General features: G+C 38.0%; 1 protein-coding gene across 1 annotated transcript in view; it reads right to left on the bottom strand.

The window, feature by feature from the left end:
• Positions 1 to 18,053, bottom strand: part of PUDP (pseudouridine 5'-phosphatase) — a 505,744-nt gene that overhangs the window by 311,722 nt on the left and 175,969 nt on the right. Inside the window, exon 2 of the mRNA XM_073670728.1 lies at positions 9,619 to 9,837. Within this exon, the coding sequence (XP_073526829.1) occupies positions 9,619 to 9,837 (219 nt within the window). The remainder of the gene's footprint in view (positions 1 to 9,618; positions 9,838 to 18,053) is intronic.

The following is an 18,053-nucleotide window of genomic DNA, read 5'->3' as shown; positions in this document are numbered from 1 at the left end:
AAGTGTAAAAGTGTCCTAGGATTTGTTTTCAATTTGAAAATGCCAGGTAACTTCTTGCTTCTAGTACACTGAGCAGCATTTGTGGCCTAAACAAGATAGAATAACCTGCAGCATCTCCAGATTTCTGACCAATCTAGCACATTTGAGATATTATTGGTTGGCAATTGCAAAGTGAGCTGACAACGGCAGATCTTGATAATTTGCATTGTGTGACAGTACATTCCTTAGACAGCCATGAATAACCTCACTGATAGAAAGTCAAGTCATCTAAGTACACGCATTTCCGCAGGAGGCCCTCATATTTCATATTAAATAAAGCGAGATGATTTGAAAATTTTGTTTACAGTTTTTCATCAATTGATCATGTTCTTTCCATAATTCCACTAGTTTTCTTTCTTGATGTTGCAATTTCAATGTTGAGGAGTGTATATACTGTATACTATTGTAAATATATTTTCTTAAAATGTACTTCTTCATTAAATATTATATTATATGGGTTTTCCCAAACACTAAAATCACTAATTCTTATATTACAGTTGTTAACTTAAAATTGCTTAAAGAGGTTTTCTGGTCCAAAATTATGTCTGCAGATACTCTGTGTGACTGCAGATTTATGAATCCTCCCAGCACAGGCACTATGTGCTGTAGGGATTCACCAGTTTCTGCGGTGGGAGCGGAGAGTATGTATGAGTTATACATACTTTCGGCCAGAGCATGTCCAGTGGGTGCGGCCTCACTCCATACACTTGTATAGAGCTAGGCTGCACCCTTCTAGTGACACAACCATCCAGTGGGCGCGGTCTCGCTACATACAAGTCTATGGGGCAAGGCCATGCTTACTTGTTGTGTTCTGGCCGGGAGTATGTATAATGCATACATACCCTCCGATGCCAGCTCAGAAACTGGCGATTCCCCGCAATGCACAGTGTCTGCTCTTGGGGGATTCATAAGTCTGCAGTCACACAGAGTAACTGCAGACTTATCATTTTAGACCAGACAACCCCTTTAATATATACTCTCCACAAGATATGAGATAACTTGCTGATGGCTAGGTGTACAATATTTGCAAACCTCAGTAATTCTCAGAACACGTCTCCACTCCTGAGACTGCTACTCTGAAAGTCCTAGAAAGGAGCCAGCAGAGTCCCTTTTGCCAGAATGCATGGTCTTGTGATTAGGCAAAAGGTAGAAGGGAGGGGAGTGTTTGCGGCACTCCACTAAAGAAGAACATCAACAGTGCGCTTGAAGGCAGAACAACATGACAAAACTCAAGACTGCAAAGTACAAACCAAAAATGAACTTTATAACCATTTATGACTTGTCCTCTATGGGCCAGAATGAAGTGCTGTAATGTACTTTCAGTGTGGTGGACTTGAGCTGCCCATGTATCATATGTATCCCCACTCATCTGAAGGTCTGATACCAATATTTAATTTCACACAGCAATATAAGTATAGTATGCGACTTCCCATGGTCAAATCTATTGTTAGCCTGGGCTTCCAAGAGCCAAATATGTGACGATATTCTGGTCAACGTGGATTCTGCAGTCTAGCAGTGGTTGTCTTTGATAAGAGTTCTTTCTATAAATCACCTAAATAACAGGTCTACAAGTAGCTAGCTAGCATGTCAGTCAGTTGATATCTAGTAAACTGCACATGTAAAAAATACACATATTTAGAAGTTATAAAAAGTGAGCATAATGGAAACTCAGGAAGTTCAGTTATTCCCGAGCACGTATGGTATGCTTTGTTACCCTTCTAAAATATGTGAGCTAGATATAAAGTACTGTGACACCTTGTTCCTTTTGGCATTTTTTTTTTACGATATGTCAGTTACAGGAAGTTCAGTTGTAAAAACAGCTCAATAACAAAAGAAAAGAAGTACATGAATATAACAAGAAATACACCTGAATATTTGATTGAATGGAGAAATGCCTTGCTTTGTGGATGAGAGAATTCTCCAACTATCAGCTAGAATGTACCTTGTATAGTTAAAGAGCGTAAAAGGTAGAGGAAAAACCTGCTCATCTATAGCAGTATATGGGGTGTAGAAGTGCGGAACTCGTGCGGCCACACGTGAAAAGAAAAAATGGGTTTGTTCCAGCTTCATTAAAAATCCATTTTTTATTTGAACATGATAAAATTAATCAGGTTACAGGTTCACATGACATTCCATATAACAGCGCGTTTCAAGCGCTAGCCAGCATCCTTTATCTAGCTGGATAGCGCTTGAAATGCGTTGCTATACGGAATGTCATGTGAACCTGTAAACTGATTGATTTTATCATGTTCAAATAAAAAATGGATTTTTAATGAAGTTGGAACAAACCCATTTTTTTCTTTTGGATAGTTGAAGTGTAACTGTCGTTTGAATTTTTATTTCATAAATCAATAATACACATGAAAATAAGCAATTTTGTAATATATCTTTTCAAAGAAATCTGCTTCTTTCTCTGCCAGAATTGATCATTTATTATCAAAATTCTCAATTCTGAGGTAAAATCTGTGTTCAGTGAATAAGATATATTACAAAGTTGCTTATTTTCATGTCTACTATTGATTTATGAAATAAAAATTAAAGCAACATTTATTCTTCAACGGTTTGATGCTTGTCAATTTCTAAAACAAAAAAAAATGAACTGGAATATAAGTTGGTATGCATGCAAAATAGTACAGAGGCAAAACGAACCTATACGCTGATATACGTAAATAAGTAAACGCAAAAGTCCATTTAAATAACACAGGGTACTTCATAAACACCATTTTTGATTAAAAAAAAAAGCATAGAAGCCATCCCACCAGAATCAAGGTGTACCCAAATCAGGATGGTCCTAACCTCTAGTATTAAAAACCTTACCATGCGTCATAGTGACGTCAGTGTGAATAAAGGCCAAGTAGGTCCGGGTCTCGAACATGGACACACAGCAAATGGGAAGCTATATAAATGTAATGTCCAACTAAAAGGAAGGGATACCACACCCTTACCTGCACTAAGTGCAGAAACCTGAAACTAAACTGAAAAAAAAATTAGCTGGAATTTTGACACAATATGTATTATAATTTCCTATGTCAACAGTTTCATCCACAATGTGTTGTAAAGCTTGTTATTGCGAGTCATAATGTCCTGTTTAGCCATTTCATTTAACCCTTTTGTTTCTACTTCATTTCAGAATATGTCTGCTTATCCTTATGTATCTTAACAGACATACATAAATACATCAGAGTAGGTTTCTAGAGAAAGAATCTGTATAATACATCAATACAATTCTGTTTCTATATAAATATTGTTCTTAACCCGGCATAGTGAAGTGATCCCCAACAGACACTATTCTGAAAGTCACACCAGATTAAGTGATTTAGTTCACACATAGCAAGTTACTAGAGAATTTTCATAATAATATTATATATTTATCAAAAGTGTCCTAGGAGTCATTTTTCAATACAACAATGCCGCATGTTGCTCATGCTATGTACAGCAACCTGTGAGGCCTAATTGTGCAACCCTGATATACAGCATCTCAGGCTTTGTCTTCCATTGAGCCCATGTAGGACATCATTGGTAAGCAATAGCAAAAGGAGCTGTCAGTAGTGGGTCTTGATGATTTGCATGCCCAAATGCATTCAGTGTGACCATTTATCAGACACCCATTAAAGAAGCACTCCTCTCATCAAAATTTTTATCCTCTTAGCATATTGCAGTCATCATATTATACAGCACTATGTACTTACAATTGCTCATTTTGCCTTTAAACCAAACTAATTCTTATTTTTTCCATTAAGTATAGGATATAACATGATTAAAACCGGAGTAGCTGAATCTTTCTAAGCTCTAAGTAGAAACAGGAGATCAATTTTTCCAGTATGAGTTTCAAAAGTCCCTGGCAGGGGGGAGAGGAGCGGAACAGCTGGGTCAGGAGTTAAAGAGGGGAATGATGAATGCAGGGATAAGAGACTGTTTCTACATAGAGCAGAAAAAAGAGAAGAATTATCTGAGTAGAATAGTAAAATGATCAATTGTAAGTACACAGTGCTATATAACATGAGGATCGCAATATATTAAGAGGATAAAAACTTTGATGGGAAGAGTGTTTCTTTAATTACCTAAGTGTGTGCATTTCAGCGCATGGAGTTCACAACACAGAATAATTAAAGATGTTTTAATAATATGCATTGCATATTATTAATGTGTGTATCGATCTTGCGATTTCCATAACTCCATGACTTTTCTTCAAGTTAAAGTCTCTGTGGTAGCTGGATCAGGGAAGTCTTTACTTTTGCACTGATGAGCTTACCCCTTTAAAACAATCAATCTGTCTTTGCTATATGATTTGATAGATACATATATACACACACACACACACACGGTGGCTTGCGAAAGTATTCACCCCCTTACCTTTTTACATATTTTGTTACATTACAAACAGTGTTTAAATATTTTTGTAATCTGTAGTGTGTGTAATGCATCAGCATTAAATAGTCTAAGTTGGTGAAGTGAAGTCAGAAAATATAAGAATAAATTAAATTTATGGGATTAAACAACTAAAAATTGGCATGTGAATATGTATTTACCCCTTTTTCTATGAATCCCCAAAAAATTTCTGATGCAATCAATTACCTTCATAAGTCACATGCTTAGTGAAAGGAAGTCCACGTGTGTGCAATCTAAGTGTCACATGGTCTGTCAGGACATACACACCTTTTCTGAAAGGCCACAGAGGCTGTAACACCATTAAAAAAAGAGCCACCACTAACCAAATAACACCATAAAGACCAAGGAGATCTCCAAACAATTCAGGGACAAAGTTGTTCTGAAGTCAAGGCTGGGTTATAAGAAATATTCCAATCTCTGATGATCCCCCAGAACACAAGCAAATCTATTATCATCAGATAGAAAGAAGATGGTACCACAACAAACCTGGAAAGAGAGGACCACCCACCAAAACTCTCAGCCCAGGCAAGGAGGGAATTAATCAGTGAGACAGCACAGATACCAAAGGTAACCCTGATGGGGCTGAAGAGTTCCCAAGCAGAGACTAGAGAATCTGTCCATACAATAAGCCGTACACTCCATAGAGGTGGCCTTTATGGAAGAATGGGCAGAAAAAAAGGATTTACTCACACACAAAAATTAGAAGGCTAGTTTTGAGTTTGCCAAAAGACATGTTGAAGACTCCCCAAAATGTATGGAGGAAGGTGCTGTGGTCAGATGAGATCAAAATTGAACATTTTGGCCACAAAGGTAAACGCTATGTCTGGCGCCAAACCAACACAGCTCATCATTCCAAGAACAACATCCACACAGTGAAACATGGTAGTGGCAGCATCATGCTGCAGCAATGTTATTCGGGAGCAAGGACAAGGAAAATGGTCCAAATCGAGGGGAAGATGCATGGTGCAAAATACAGGAATATTCTTTAGCAAAACCTGTTTCAGTCTGTCAGTGATTTGAGACTGGGACGGAGGTTCACCTTCCAACAAGACAATGACCCAAAGCATACTGCTAAAGCGACACTTTAGTGGTTTAACGAAAAACGTGTAAATGTTTTGGAGCGGCCTCAGCAAAGCCCAGACCTTAATGCAATTGAGAATCTGTGGTCAGACTTTAGGATTGCTGTTCACCAGAAAAAACCTAACTTGAAGGAACTGGAGCAGTTTTGTCTTGGGGAATAGGTAAAAATCCTAGTGGCAAGATGTGGAAAGCCAATAGAGACTTATCTAAAGCGACTTGCTGCTGTAATAGCCACAAAAGGAGGCTCTATGAAAGTACTGACTTAAGGGGGGTGAATAGTTATGCACACTGAAGTTTTCAGATATTTGTTCTATTTGATGTTTGCTTCACAATAAAAAAAGAAAACCAAATGTTCAGTGTAGGCATGTTCTTTACATGAAATGATTCAAACCCTTAAAAAATAATAATAAAAACAGCGAAATTCCATGTTGTGAGGCAGCAAAAAATGCCAAGGGGGGGTGAATACTTTTTCAAGCCACTGTATATATATTTTTCACACAGTAGGTGAAATAAGTATTGTACACATCACCAGTTTTCTACGTGAATATATTTCCAAAGGTGCTATTGACATGAAATTCTCACCAGATGTCGGTAAAAACCCATTCAATCCACACAGACAAAGAAATCAAACAATAAATGTCATAAATTAAGCTTAGTTATGTTTAATAATTAGAAATACCTCTGGGAAAAGTATTGAACACACTTACTGAAATGTATTTAATGATTTGTACAAAAGCTTTTGTTGGTGATAACAGCTATAAGACACCTTCTGTATTGAGAAACTAGTCATATGCATTGCTCAGGTGTGATTTTGGCCAATTTTTCCACACAAACACTTTTCAAATCCTGAATGTTCTGTGGGTTCCTTCTTTGAACTCTGAGTTTTAATTCCTTCTTTAAATTTTCTATTGGATTTAGGTCAGTTGATTGACTGGGCCATTCTAGCAGCTTTATTTTCCTTTCTCTGAAATCAATAGAGAGTTTCCTTGGCTGTGTGTTTAGGATCATTGACTTGATAAAATGACCACCCTCATTTCATCCTCATAATCCTGGAAGATGGCAGCAGATTTTTATCAAGATTGTTTTGGTTCATTTGTCCATTCATCCTTCCATCAATTACATGACGCTTGCCAGTGCCGTATGCTGAAATATAGCCTCACACGATGATGTTCCCACCTTCAAAACTTCACTGTTGGTATGATGTTTTTGGGGTGATATGCAGTGCATTTTGGCCTCCAAACATGTTGTGTATTATAGCATCCAAAGAGCTCAATTTTGGTCTCATCTGACCAGACTACATTCTCCCAGTTTTTCATAGGCTTATTTAAATGCTGTTGAGCAAATTTTAAACATGCTTAAACATGCTTTTTGCTAAGCAATAGAGTCTTGCGTGGTGAGCTTATGTACAGGCCATTGAGGTTGTGTGCATTACTTATTGTTTTCTTTGAATCAATAGTACCTGTTGATTACAGGTCTTTCTGTAGCTCTCTAAAGGTGGTCCTTGGCTCTTGGACAACTCTTCTAATAATTATTTTCACTCCTCTGTTTGAAATCTTGTAGGTAGAACCTGGTCATTGCCAGTTTATGGTGAAATGAAAGTATGTTCTTTCCACTTCTGAACCATCGCCCCAACAGTGCTCACTGGAATGGTCAGTAGTTTAGAAATTATTCTGTCAATGCCAACAATAGTGTTCACTGGTTTTACCAATCATGAGATGTTTCTTGTGTGGCATCTTGGTAATGAGACACTTTTTTATAGGTCATCAGTTGAACCAGTTAATATTATTTTTCACTAAGTGGCAGGATTGCTTTCTAATTACTGATAAATTTCAGGTGGTGTCATTTCTATTATTACACATAGCTTAATTTATAGACATCTATGGCTTGATTTCTTCGAATGAGTGGATTGGATGGGTTGTTGCCAACATCCGGTGAGAATTTCTTGTCAATTGCTCCTTTAGAAATATATTTACTTATAAAATTTGGGACATGTTCAATAATTAGATCACCCGCTGTACAGTGGTGGCCAAAAGTTTTGGCACTCCTGCAATTCTGTCATATAATACTCAGTTTCTTCCTGAAAATGATTGCAATCAATCACAAATTCTTTGGTATTATTATCTTCATTTAATTTGCTTGCAAGGAAAAAACACAAAAAGAATTGTCCTAAAGCCAAATTGGATATAATTCCACACCAAACCTAAAAAAGGGGGTGGACAAAAGTATTGGCACTGTTTGAAAAATCATGTGATGCTTCTCTAATTCGTGTAATTAACAGCACCTGTAACTTACCTGTGGCACCTAACAGGTGTTGGCAATAACTAAATCACACTTGCAACCAGTTAACATGGATTAAAGTGGACTCAACCTCTGTCCTGTGTCCTTGTGTGTACCACATTGAGCATGGAGAAAAGAAAGAAGACCAAAGAACTGTCTAAGGACTAGAGAAACCAAATTGTGAGGAAGCATGAGCAATCTCAAGGCTACAAGTCCATCTCCAAAGACCAGAATGTTCCAGTGTCTTCCGTGCACAGTGTCATCAAGAAGTTTAAAGCACATGGCACTGTGGCTAACCTCCCTAGATGTGGACGGAAAAGAAAAATTGACGAGAGATTTCCAAGCAAGATTGTGCGGATGGTGGATAAAGAACCTCGACTAACATCCAAACAAGTTCAAGCTGCCCTGCAGTCCGAGGGTACAACAGTGTCAACCCGTACTATCCGTCGGCGTCTGAATGAAAAGGGACTGTATGGTAGGATACCCAAGAAGACCCCACTTCTTACCCCGAGACATAAAAAAGCCAGGCTGGAGTTTGCCAAAACTTACCTGAGAAAGCCTAAAACGTTTTGGAAGAATGTTCTCTGGTCAGATGAGACCAAAGAAGAGCTTTTTGGGAAAAAGCATCAACATAGAGTGTACAGGAAAAAAAAAGAGGCATTCAAAGAAAAGAACACGGTCCCTACAGTCAAACATGGCGGAGGTTCCCTGATGTTTTGGGGTTGCTTTGCTGCCTCTGGCATTGGACTGCTTGACCATGTGCATGGCATTATGAAGTCTGAAGACTACCAACAAATTTTGCAGCATAATGTAGGGTCCAGTGTGAGAAAGCTGGGTCTCCCTCAGAGGTCATGGGTCTTCCAGCAGGACAATGACCCCAAACACACTTCCAAAACCACTATAAATGGTTTGAGAGAAAGCACTGGAGACTTCTAAGGTGGCCAGCAATGAGTCCAGACCTGAATCCCATAGAACACCTGTGGAGAGATGTCAAAATGGCAGTTTGGAGAAGGCACCCTTCAAATATCAGGGACCTGGAGCAGTTTGCCAAAGAAGAATGGTCTACAATTCCAGCAGAGCATTGTAAGAAACTCATTGATGGTTACCGGAAGCGGTTGTTCGCAGTTATTTTGGCTAAAGGTTGTGCAACCAAGTATTAGGCTGAGGGTGCCAATACTTTTGTCTAGCCCATTTTTGGAGTTCTGTGTGAAATGATCAATGATTTGATTTTTGCTTCATTCTCTTTTGTGTTTTTTCCTTGCATGCAAATTAAATGAAGATAATAATACCAAAGAATTTGTGATTGCAATCATTTTCAGGAAGAAACTGAGTATTATCTGACAGAATAATTAAAAATTAATCGGTCTTTGCTATTTCATTTGAGCATTATTATACGGTCCATAAATATAAATAAATATATTTATATTTATGGACCGTATAATAATGCTCAAATCATATAACAAAGACAGATTAATTTTTTAAAGGGGTAAGCTCTTCAGTGCAAAAGTAAAGACTTCCCTCATCCAGCTGTCACAAAGACTTTAACTGAATTCCAGAATAGACTCATATTTATAAGTTTTACACACTTTTTGCATCTTGTTCACCAAAGGGGCATAGTCTTGTTTATTTTCTAACATATTCCCTCCTTTCAGTACCATTTTTATTTCTAAAGCATGCCCTTTAATCATAGTTTTTCTTACATGTTACAAGGTAATGTTTTCAGAAGGCTTGCATTTACAGCTATATTGAAGGGAACACGGCTTTGTCAGCCAATATTATCCACATCAATACACAGGCATCTATAAAACCCATACAGTTCAATTTTCACAATACCTGGCATTAAGGATGCAGTTGGAAAAAGCTTCTCCTGCTTAATTCGACTTTCATTCAGTAATTCTTCAGCAGTAATAGGAAGGTCGAGAACATCACGGATAATTTGGGCTGCCGGCAATGCCTTTTCCCCCATGACTAAAGATTTCACATCCCAAGTGTAATTTTTTCCAAATTGGTCACAGATTTCTTGAAAAACCACCGTGTAAAGACGCTCTGTATCTGTAAAGGAAGGCATGTAAAAGCATTAAGATGGATTACTTGCATTGTTACAGTGGGAGTTTGTGTTAGAAAAAAAGAAAAAAAATCAAAAATAAAATTCCAGTAATCAGTCATTATTGCCATACTGTTAAATAGTATGGATCAATGGATGGTAATAGAAAGATATATATACTCTACTAGCAACTGCAAATAGCTATGTATTTCTACTACAATGATCATTTTTTTGTTATTAGAGGAGTATTCTAATAGTTTTTCTTTAGTTAATCCTCTGGATCTGAACTCGTAAGACTAAAAATGATTGCCAGAGGTATAGTTTGAAGCCTATGGAGCTGAATCCAAAAATGAAAACAGCCCAATCTGTACTATTTATAATGCCAATATCTTATCTATGGGGAGACATTTGGGAATCCATAAGGCACCATGGCCCATTGCAATGGCTACTCTTACACCTCCCATAGATACCCCCTTATCGTAGAGTTTTATGATTAGTTATTAGATGTTTTTGACTAGTGGAAGCTAGATTAAAATAAGGTTTCTTTGTACCTACAGTATCAATATCATTGTAGTAGAAATTGAATCCAGCTTCAGAAATGGATAAAAACTTCACTTTCATTGAGAAACAATTAAAATTCAAAGTTGAAAATCTATGCTCTAGTTAACTGTGACATGACAATAGCACTATGATTGCAAATAGCAACAACTACATGTTTCACACGCGCTCCGGTGTCCTTTGTCCAAGTTGGTATGTATATGAGCGCAGAGTCTTGATAAATCTTATAGATAACACTATACAACTATATACATAAGGATATGATTCCTTGCGGTCTACAGATTTAAAAAATCTCCACAACAGTATACTCTCCAGGATTTTCGAAGGAATGGAACCTTTCATCTTGTTCTTTAAACTTTATACAGCTTATTATTATACAGGAGGAACCAAAAATAAACTGAAATACAATGTGAGATTAAGGAGGTCAAACGGACACATGAACAATACAAAACTAATCCCAATAATGAAACTTTTTTCCCAAAAACTCAATAAACGATTTCTCAACTTGACATAATGACCAGAAACAGAAATAAGTTTCAGGAATTTTAAACGATTATTCAACAGATCAAGAATAAGTATGGGACAGATGGAACAGATCGCCACATATCCCGAAATCTATACTTAAACATTGTAATTTTCAGAATAAATCAGCTTCACAACCCCATGTCAGCTTCAGTTGTCATTAGACAATAACATCCATGACTCTGGCTCTAATGATTCTCGACATGACTTTTCTTTTTACCGGAAAAATAAAAATCAAACAACAAATGCTGGAGACGCGGTGGCCGAAAACACCGCAAGACCAATGGGAAATACTACCCGCTGCAAGAAATCGGTTTAAATAATCACACTGGTGTTTCGAATTTGTCATCATTACAACTTACTCCCAAACAACTGTATCTACTATCTTATGGTCTCAATTTTGTACCGAATAGAGACTTTGCTTTCTTTTCCACGATATTGGATATCAACAGATTAATTAGAAATTTGACTATCAAACGCCACTTTTTGACACATGAACAATCTACTTCTTGCATTAATTTGAATATCATTGAAAATTAATTCCGCAATTGGGATTTTCAGGAACAACAGACACTTATTTGTTTATAGGAATTATGCAATAACTTATCTTTGATGAATATTCCCATTAATCAAGCAATTACTTTTAAAACCAGAAACCCGTTTTTTTATCCTATACAATCTAGGGCTGACTGTATGGATCGCTACCAAGATGTAATAGAAATTCATGAAGTACCTACAATTCTATGGAAAATTAAATAAAAATCACACCAATTTTTCGCCCTCACAATATCAGGCTTTGCAACAACTGAGGACTAAGACGACCATTACCAACAAAATGTCTGATAAAGAGGAAGATGTAGTGGTCAATACCTCGGAAAAGTACAAAATGCTAATTTTGGATATGTTAAAAGACACCTCTATACATATAAAATTATGCTGCAATCCCTCTTTGAAATTCTAGACTAACAAATCAGATCTTTGAGAATGGCTTCACTTTAGGAGCTCGCACCAAAAATCAAGTTGATGATCTCTTGGTGGAACAACCTATTTAACCTATTTGCATGCATTGCCATAGATACATAAAGCCATTGATCCGTCTCCCATGAGACCCATCATCTCAGGGACAGGCTTTATTACGGAATGATTGAGCGAGTGGCTAGATTCATTATTATGACCATTTCCCAAAAGGACACCAGGGTTTCTCAAAGATTGATGAGATAGTTTAGAGCACTTCTCCCAAAAATGATGGTCTAAAGACTATATCTATTTAAGTTGTGATGTAATTTCATTATATACGTCGATACCTCACCATGTTGCCATCAAAGTATTAGAGTTCTAACCACTCTAGAGTTCTAGAGTGGTTACTTATCTGATTTGCAAATGTACATTGTCCAGGTTACTCACTTTCTTATGACCAACAACTTTTTCACTTTTGATCATAATTTTTTTTTGCAAATATTCCCCCTCATTAGCAAATCTGGTAATGGCATTTTGGGAAATAAAGTTTCTGTATTCCACCAAATCCATTTTCCAGCAGTTTGATGTGATATGGCAGATACACACACGCCCTTCTCCTCATCATGTGGGGGGGCTGTGTATCTACCATAACCAAATTTGTAGAGTATCTTAACAATAATAAATAATGCACTTATCATTTGACTCAAATTTCAGTTTTGGATCTACATCTTACAGGGATACTCAGTGACATTATATCCACAGCCACATTTGTTAAGCCTATAATGGGGAATACCATCTTACACACACGTAGTAGTAACCCAAAACACATTATTCAATAAAAAACTGAGTGTCTTCATCAAAAACAAAATCAGTAATTTAAATCGAAGCACTAAACCTGTTTCATCCTTACAATACAGTCCTCAATTCAATCAAACTAAACTTATTATATATAAATTTGTACCTCTCTTATATGAGGAGTTGTCACTATCATCGATATTAAAAGAAGGATGTTTAATTGTAGCAAAAAGGGTGACTACTTTTAGCAATATTGTTTCACCAAGTTTTTTTTCTAAGACTATAAGCAAAACTTGGTTAGATTGCAAAGGGTTCTACAAATGCTACACAAATCGTTGTAGAACCTGTGCACATGCATATGTAACCAAAACGTTTTCTAATCACCATAACAATGTGAATTACAACATTAAACAATTTATCAATTGCAATTCGGAGTATATATTTTATTTTATTAATTGTACTTTGTGTAAGAAGATGTTGTACTATTTTTCGGACTATAAGATGCACCGGACCATTAGACGCACCTAGGTTTTAAAGGAGGAAAATAGTAAAAAAAAATGTAAGCAAAAAATGTGGTCATGATGCCCTGATATGGGGGAGGGGGTCTGCTGCTGACACTGGTATTGGGGTAATGTCCCCCAATTCTGTTAATATCCTCCATCCTGGTATGTATGGCCCCCGTCCCATCCTTGTATGCATGGCACCCCTTTATCCCCATCCTGGTATGTATGGCACCTTTTGAGCCCCCATCCTGGTATGTATGGCACCTTCTGACCCCCCATCCTCTTATGTATAGCACCTTCTGAGCCCCCATCCTGCTATGTATGGCACCATCTGAGCCACCATCCTGGTATGTATGGCACCTTCTGAGCCCCCATCCTGGTATGTATGGCACCTTCTGAGCCCCCATCCTGGTATGTATGGCACCCGCTGAGCCCCCATCCAGGTATGTATGGCACCTTCTGAGCCCCCATCCTGCTTTTTTCTTTCACCATGTGTATTGAGCTGTGAAAAATCTAAAAATTGCCGCTGCTTTTTCTGCTTTCATTTATTATTTATTATAATGACTGTGATAGTCCCCCCCGATTGACTGTGCAAGATCATGTGATGTGATAGCTGAAAGTCATTATGGGGAAAATTGAGATTGATGTCATCGGCCCATTCTATGAGTCACCAGCAGTATGTGAAACGATGCTGGGCATTTTCTTTTTTAGCAATCTCGCAAATCGAATCACAGAGTGCCAAAATTTGCAGGGATGAATTCCAAAAAATTTGACTCAAAATGGATCCTATGCAGATGGATTTGCTTGTCCATGCCTGACATCATAAGCCCACTCTCGAACTGCTGCAGTCTTCTGCAGTGTGTGAAATAGCACCTGGCACTTTTTTTTTGGCGATCCTCGTGAATCGATTGGCGAATCAAATGGTAATTTTTTGGAATTCGCCGGTACTTTCAAATTTCAAGGAATTTTACTCAACCTTGATTCGCAGTAGAATTATCCACTCATCTCTACAAAATCATTATTTTTTTTCTTGTATGTACATAATGTGTTTACTATATATAGGAGGAAAGTCTATTATCTACACAACAACACAAGAATATGTCATTTATTCCAAAAGTGTGTCATTTCTTTTCTTTTTTTTGCCAATTGCTGCTACAGTGTTGGTGACCAGAGATGGGTGAATTTATTTGAGTGGAATTGAATTGTACTCGAATTTTACACAAATCTGTACTCTGAATACAGATTTTTATTGCAATTCACTCAACTCAAATTCAGCAAAATGTCAGGCAGCAATTCAGAAAAATGGCTGAACAGTAGAGTAATGGCGAAAGGTTAAAAACGTAAAGAAAAAACAACAATATGCCCCTCATCACTCATCTCTCCGGCAATGTCCGATACTCCCGGTCTGATCCTCGATGTCTCTTCTTACTGCCGCTTGATGCTGAAACCTTGACCCTCTTACACTAGGCCGAGAGAGACCCCAGAACATATTAAGGTATATTCAATTCGCGGAAAATATCTTTTATGCAAATCAAATTTCCTTGTAAAACTTGCACAATTTGTCAGATTTTAATCTTGGCAGATTTAATCAACTCTATTGATGATTCTTGAATATTAAAAAATATAGTTCAACTAAATCATAGAAATAAAGAGTACATTATGAAAAAAATGCCATACTTTAATCTCCTAGAAATTTGAAAGGTGAGATTTGATGTGTGATTAAATACTAGCACACCTTTTGTACCTTTCCCTGGGCATATTCATTTTGAGTGAAAGTCATAAAATACATATGACAAAAAATCAACCATCAACAACAGTCTAATGCAGACAAATCCTTTAACACGATTTATTGGGAAAAAAAAAATGGAGTAGTGCAGCCCCAAAAGCCCACAGGACATATATCACAATACTGTTTCAAATCAGCACAAATTTAACAGACTAGCTCTGATAGTTTCAAGATTGATAGCCTAACTAAAAGAAAAAAAAACGTACACTTGGCAGTACCAGGTGGCATTCTCAGCAAGTGAAAGTTAAAGATAAATTGAAGGCATATGGCTTAAGCTGTTGCTGTCCTACAGCCTAATTTATTACTGATGCAGTGGGAACTAAGAGACAAATAAAAGGAATAGACAACGATCTGAGGGCAATGTGGTACTCGTACATTTTTAAGATCAAGCCAGAATAATAAACTGCCTCTATGACACAGTACAAACAGGCAAACAAAACCACAGAGCATCAAATGGGAAGCCAAACCATTTATATGGGTTACCAGCATCTGATAAGACCTATTACTCAGACGATTTATGTTAATATACACGAGTACCATTCTTAGGCTGCAATTTGTCAAGCTCAAATTCTACGGATTGGATAAGGATCTGGTGATACAGCCAACTCAATGCTAATGTGTGATGGATGGGATTACCTTTCTGTGAATTCTGCATGTAATTCTTTTTAGTGCTACCAAATGCACTGTAGATTCCTATGTGCGTGTTATCTGATCATTATGTTATAAAATATTCAATATTATGAATATGATATTCAAACTTTTACTGCTAATAATGTGCATGTGTAGATGAAGGGACACTAGCGTAAAGGCCAATACATAAAGTTTCAAGGTTTCTCCTAAACTAAATTCATAAAGACTTATGTCACGCAGCTGGAATTTCATTACTCAAGGTAATATTTGGAATAATAATTTTATTTTTTTCACAACGGCTATAATTGTGCCTACAAGGCTGTACAGAAGTTGTAATTTTAATATCAGTCCATATTCCCAATCACAATCTAACATCTCTATTTTAGGCATATACATTAGGGTCAAGTTCATAAGAAACTATTCAGCTTAAAAGTGTGGGTTGTATGTACAGTATATACATACCTACATACATACATATATTCGGCACCATCATATCTCTCGACTTTTATAAACCAAAAGTTCCCACCTGCAATACTCCTTTTATGGCCTTTATAGTGTAGAGTATGGTATCTCCACAGTGAATCTCCCCCCCCCACACACACAGTTTCACTCCACACATACAGTATGATGACCTCCACAGTGCCTGTAGCAAAGTGTAATGTCCCCACAATGTCACTAACATGGTATAATACACCGACACCATGATGCCCCCTCAAGATTCTTCCATAGTATGATATCCCCATTCCCCCCCACATACAGTATCATGGCTATGTAAGGTGGCTAATGGTTGCATATTCGATGGGAGGTATGGGTCACAGAGATGGCTGTCCTCTGTGAAGTAGCGCGGAGTGTTTCTCTAGTGCACATAAGCACTAAGAGGCTGTTTGGTGCACCTGGGACCGGGTTATGGGTAGCTTGGAGAGTTGGGCGGGTCCAGCTACCCACATATCTCACCTCTGTGTGTGGTTAATAGCCTATAAAATGGAAGCCATTGTTTGGCATATGGTGTGTGTGTTTGGAGGGAGAAGGCCTCCTGTGTGTTTTTGTCTCCAGACTGAGCCGTGTACTGGTTGCTTACCAGCCTTTGTGACCACAGAACTGGCTAACCAGAGACTTTGTTTAAAGGACTGTTTTCTTTGTTTTTGCCTGCACTAACGCCTATTTGTTTGCATTTTGCTTTTGACCAGTTTATAAAGCAAATAAACAGTTATGGACATTTAAATGAAAATGTTTCCTGTTTGCCTCCCAAAGCACCCAAGTGAGTGAAAACCCTACAGCTACCACATAGCATCAACACAGCATGAAGGCCCCCCACAGAATGATGGCCTCAACAGATTCCAACTCTGTATGATAACCACCACAGACCGTCACTCAGTATGATGGTCCTCACAGCCCCTTACACAGTATATTAGCCCACCACAACTCGCCACTCAGTAAGATGGCCCTCACAGCCCACCTCTCAGCATACAGGCTCCCACAGTCCTTCAAACAGTATGAGGACCATCAGAGCCCCCTACATAGAATGAGGACCCCCACAGCACATCACTCAGTATGGGTAGTCCCGCACAATCCCCAAATCAGTATGGAAGTCCTCACAGTCTCCTATTGCCCCCACTCAGTATGATGGCAGCCACCATACCTCTAGTCAGCATAATGGCCCCCACCCACTCCCAAACTAAGTATGATGACCCACTCAGTAGGAGGGCCACTACTAGCCTCACACACAGTAAAAGGGCCCCCACAACTCCCCTTAACTTAGTATGATGCTCCATAATTACAGACATTTAAAAAAAAAAAAAAAAACACACTCCTCTCCTTACCCCATTCTCCCAGTGAGTTACTAGAGTCTATGCAATGTGAGTATTATAGTATTTTATGTGTATTATTAGTTTAATACAGCAGACTGAACTCTCCACAATATGGAAGTAGAAATTTATATGGGATTAGGAACTCATGATTGGTCAGTTGCCAACCAGGAAATAAATATCATTAATAAGTCTTGCGTATTGATCAGGTAGAAACTGTATGTTAGATAATCCTGTTCCAAATTGAAAGTCAAGGCCTGAGTCATATGATGAATTGGGAATTACATGATTGACATCATGCTTAATAGAAAGACATACAAGTAGTTAAAATAGCATTTTACCATAGGGAAAGATGGGAATGCACAAGAACACCACAATACGTTATTCCTTACTAGGGGTGCACTGTGCATAGGGTCAGACCATGTGTACGCTAGAGGGCCGGTGAGCTGGGGTGACCTGTGCCTAGCTACCTGCTCCCTATTGCCCCTGCTTGTCGTCACAATTTCAACTCTATCTGTATTCCTGGGATACAGATGCTTTTGAATAGACTGGTGCAGCTGGGAGATGCCAGCTCCCTATTGCACCATTCAGCTTGTGTGTCTGAGATTCACCACAGCAGGCGTGATTACATCACTAGATCACATCTGCTGAGTGGATCCTCAGTCTGG

Source organism: Phyllobates terribilis, unplaced genomic scaffold (assembly GCF_046119375.1).
Source record: "Phyllobates terribilis strain yellow unplaced genomic scaffold, ASM4611937v1 Scaffold_2__4_contigs__length_985480577, whole genome shotgun sequence".
In the NCBI taxonomy this organism is placed as follows: Eukaryota; Metazoa; Chordata; class Amphibia; order Anura; family Dendrobatidae; genus Phyllobates; species Phyllobates terribilis.
Note: the sequence above shows the minus strand (reverse complement) of the source record. Positions and strands in the feature narration are given on the sequence as shown.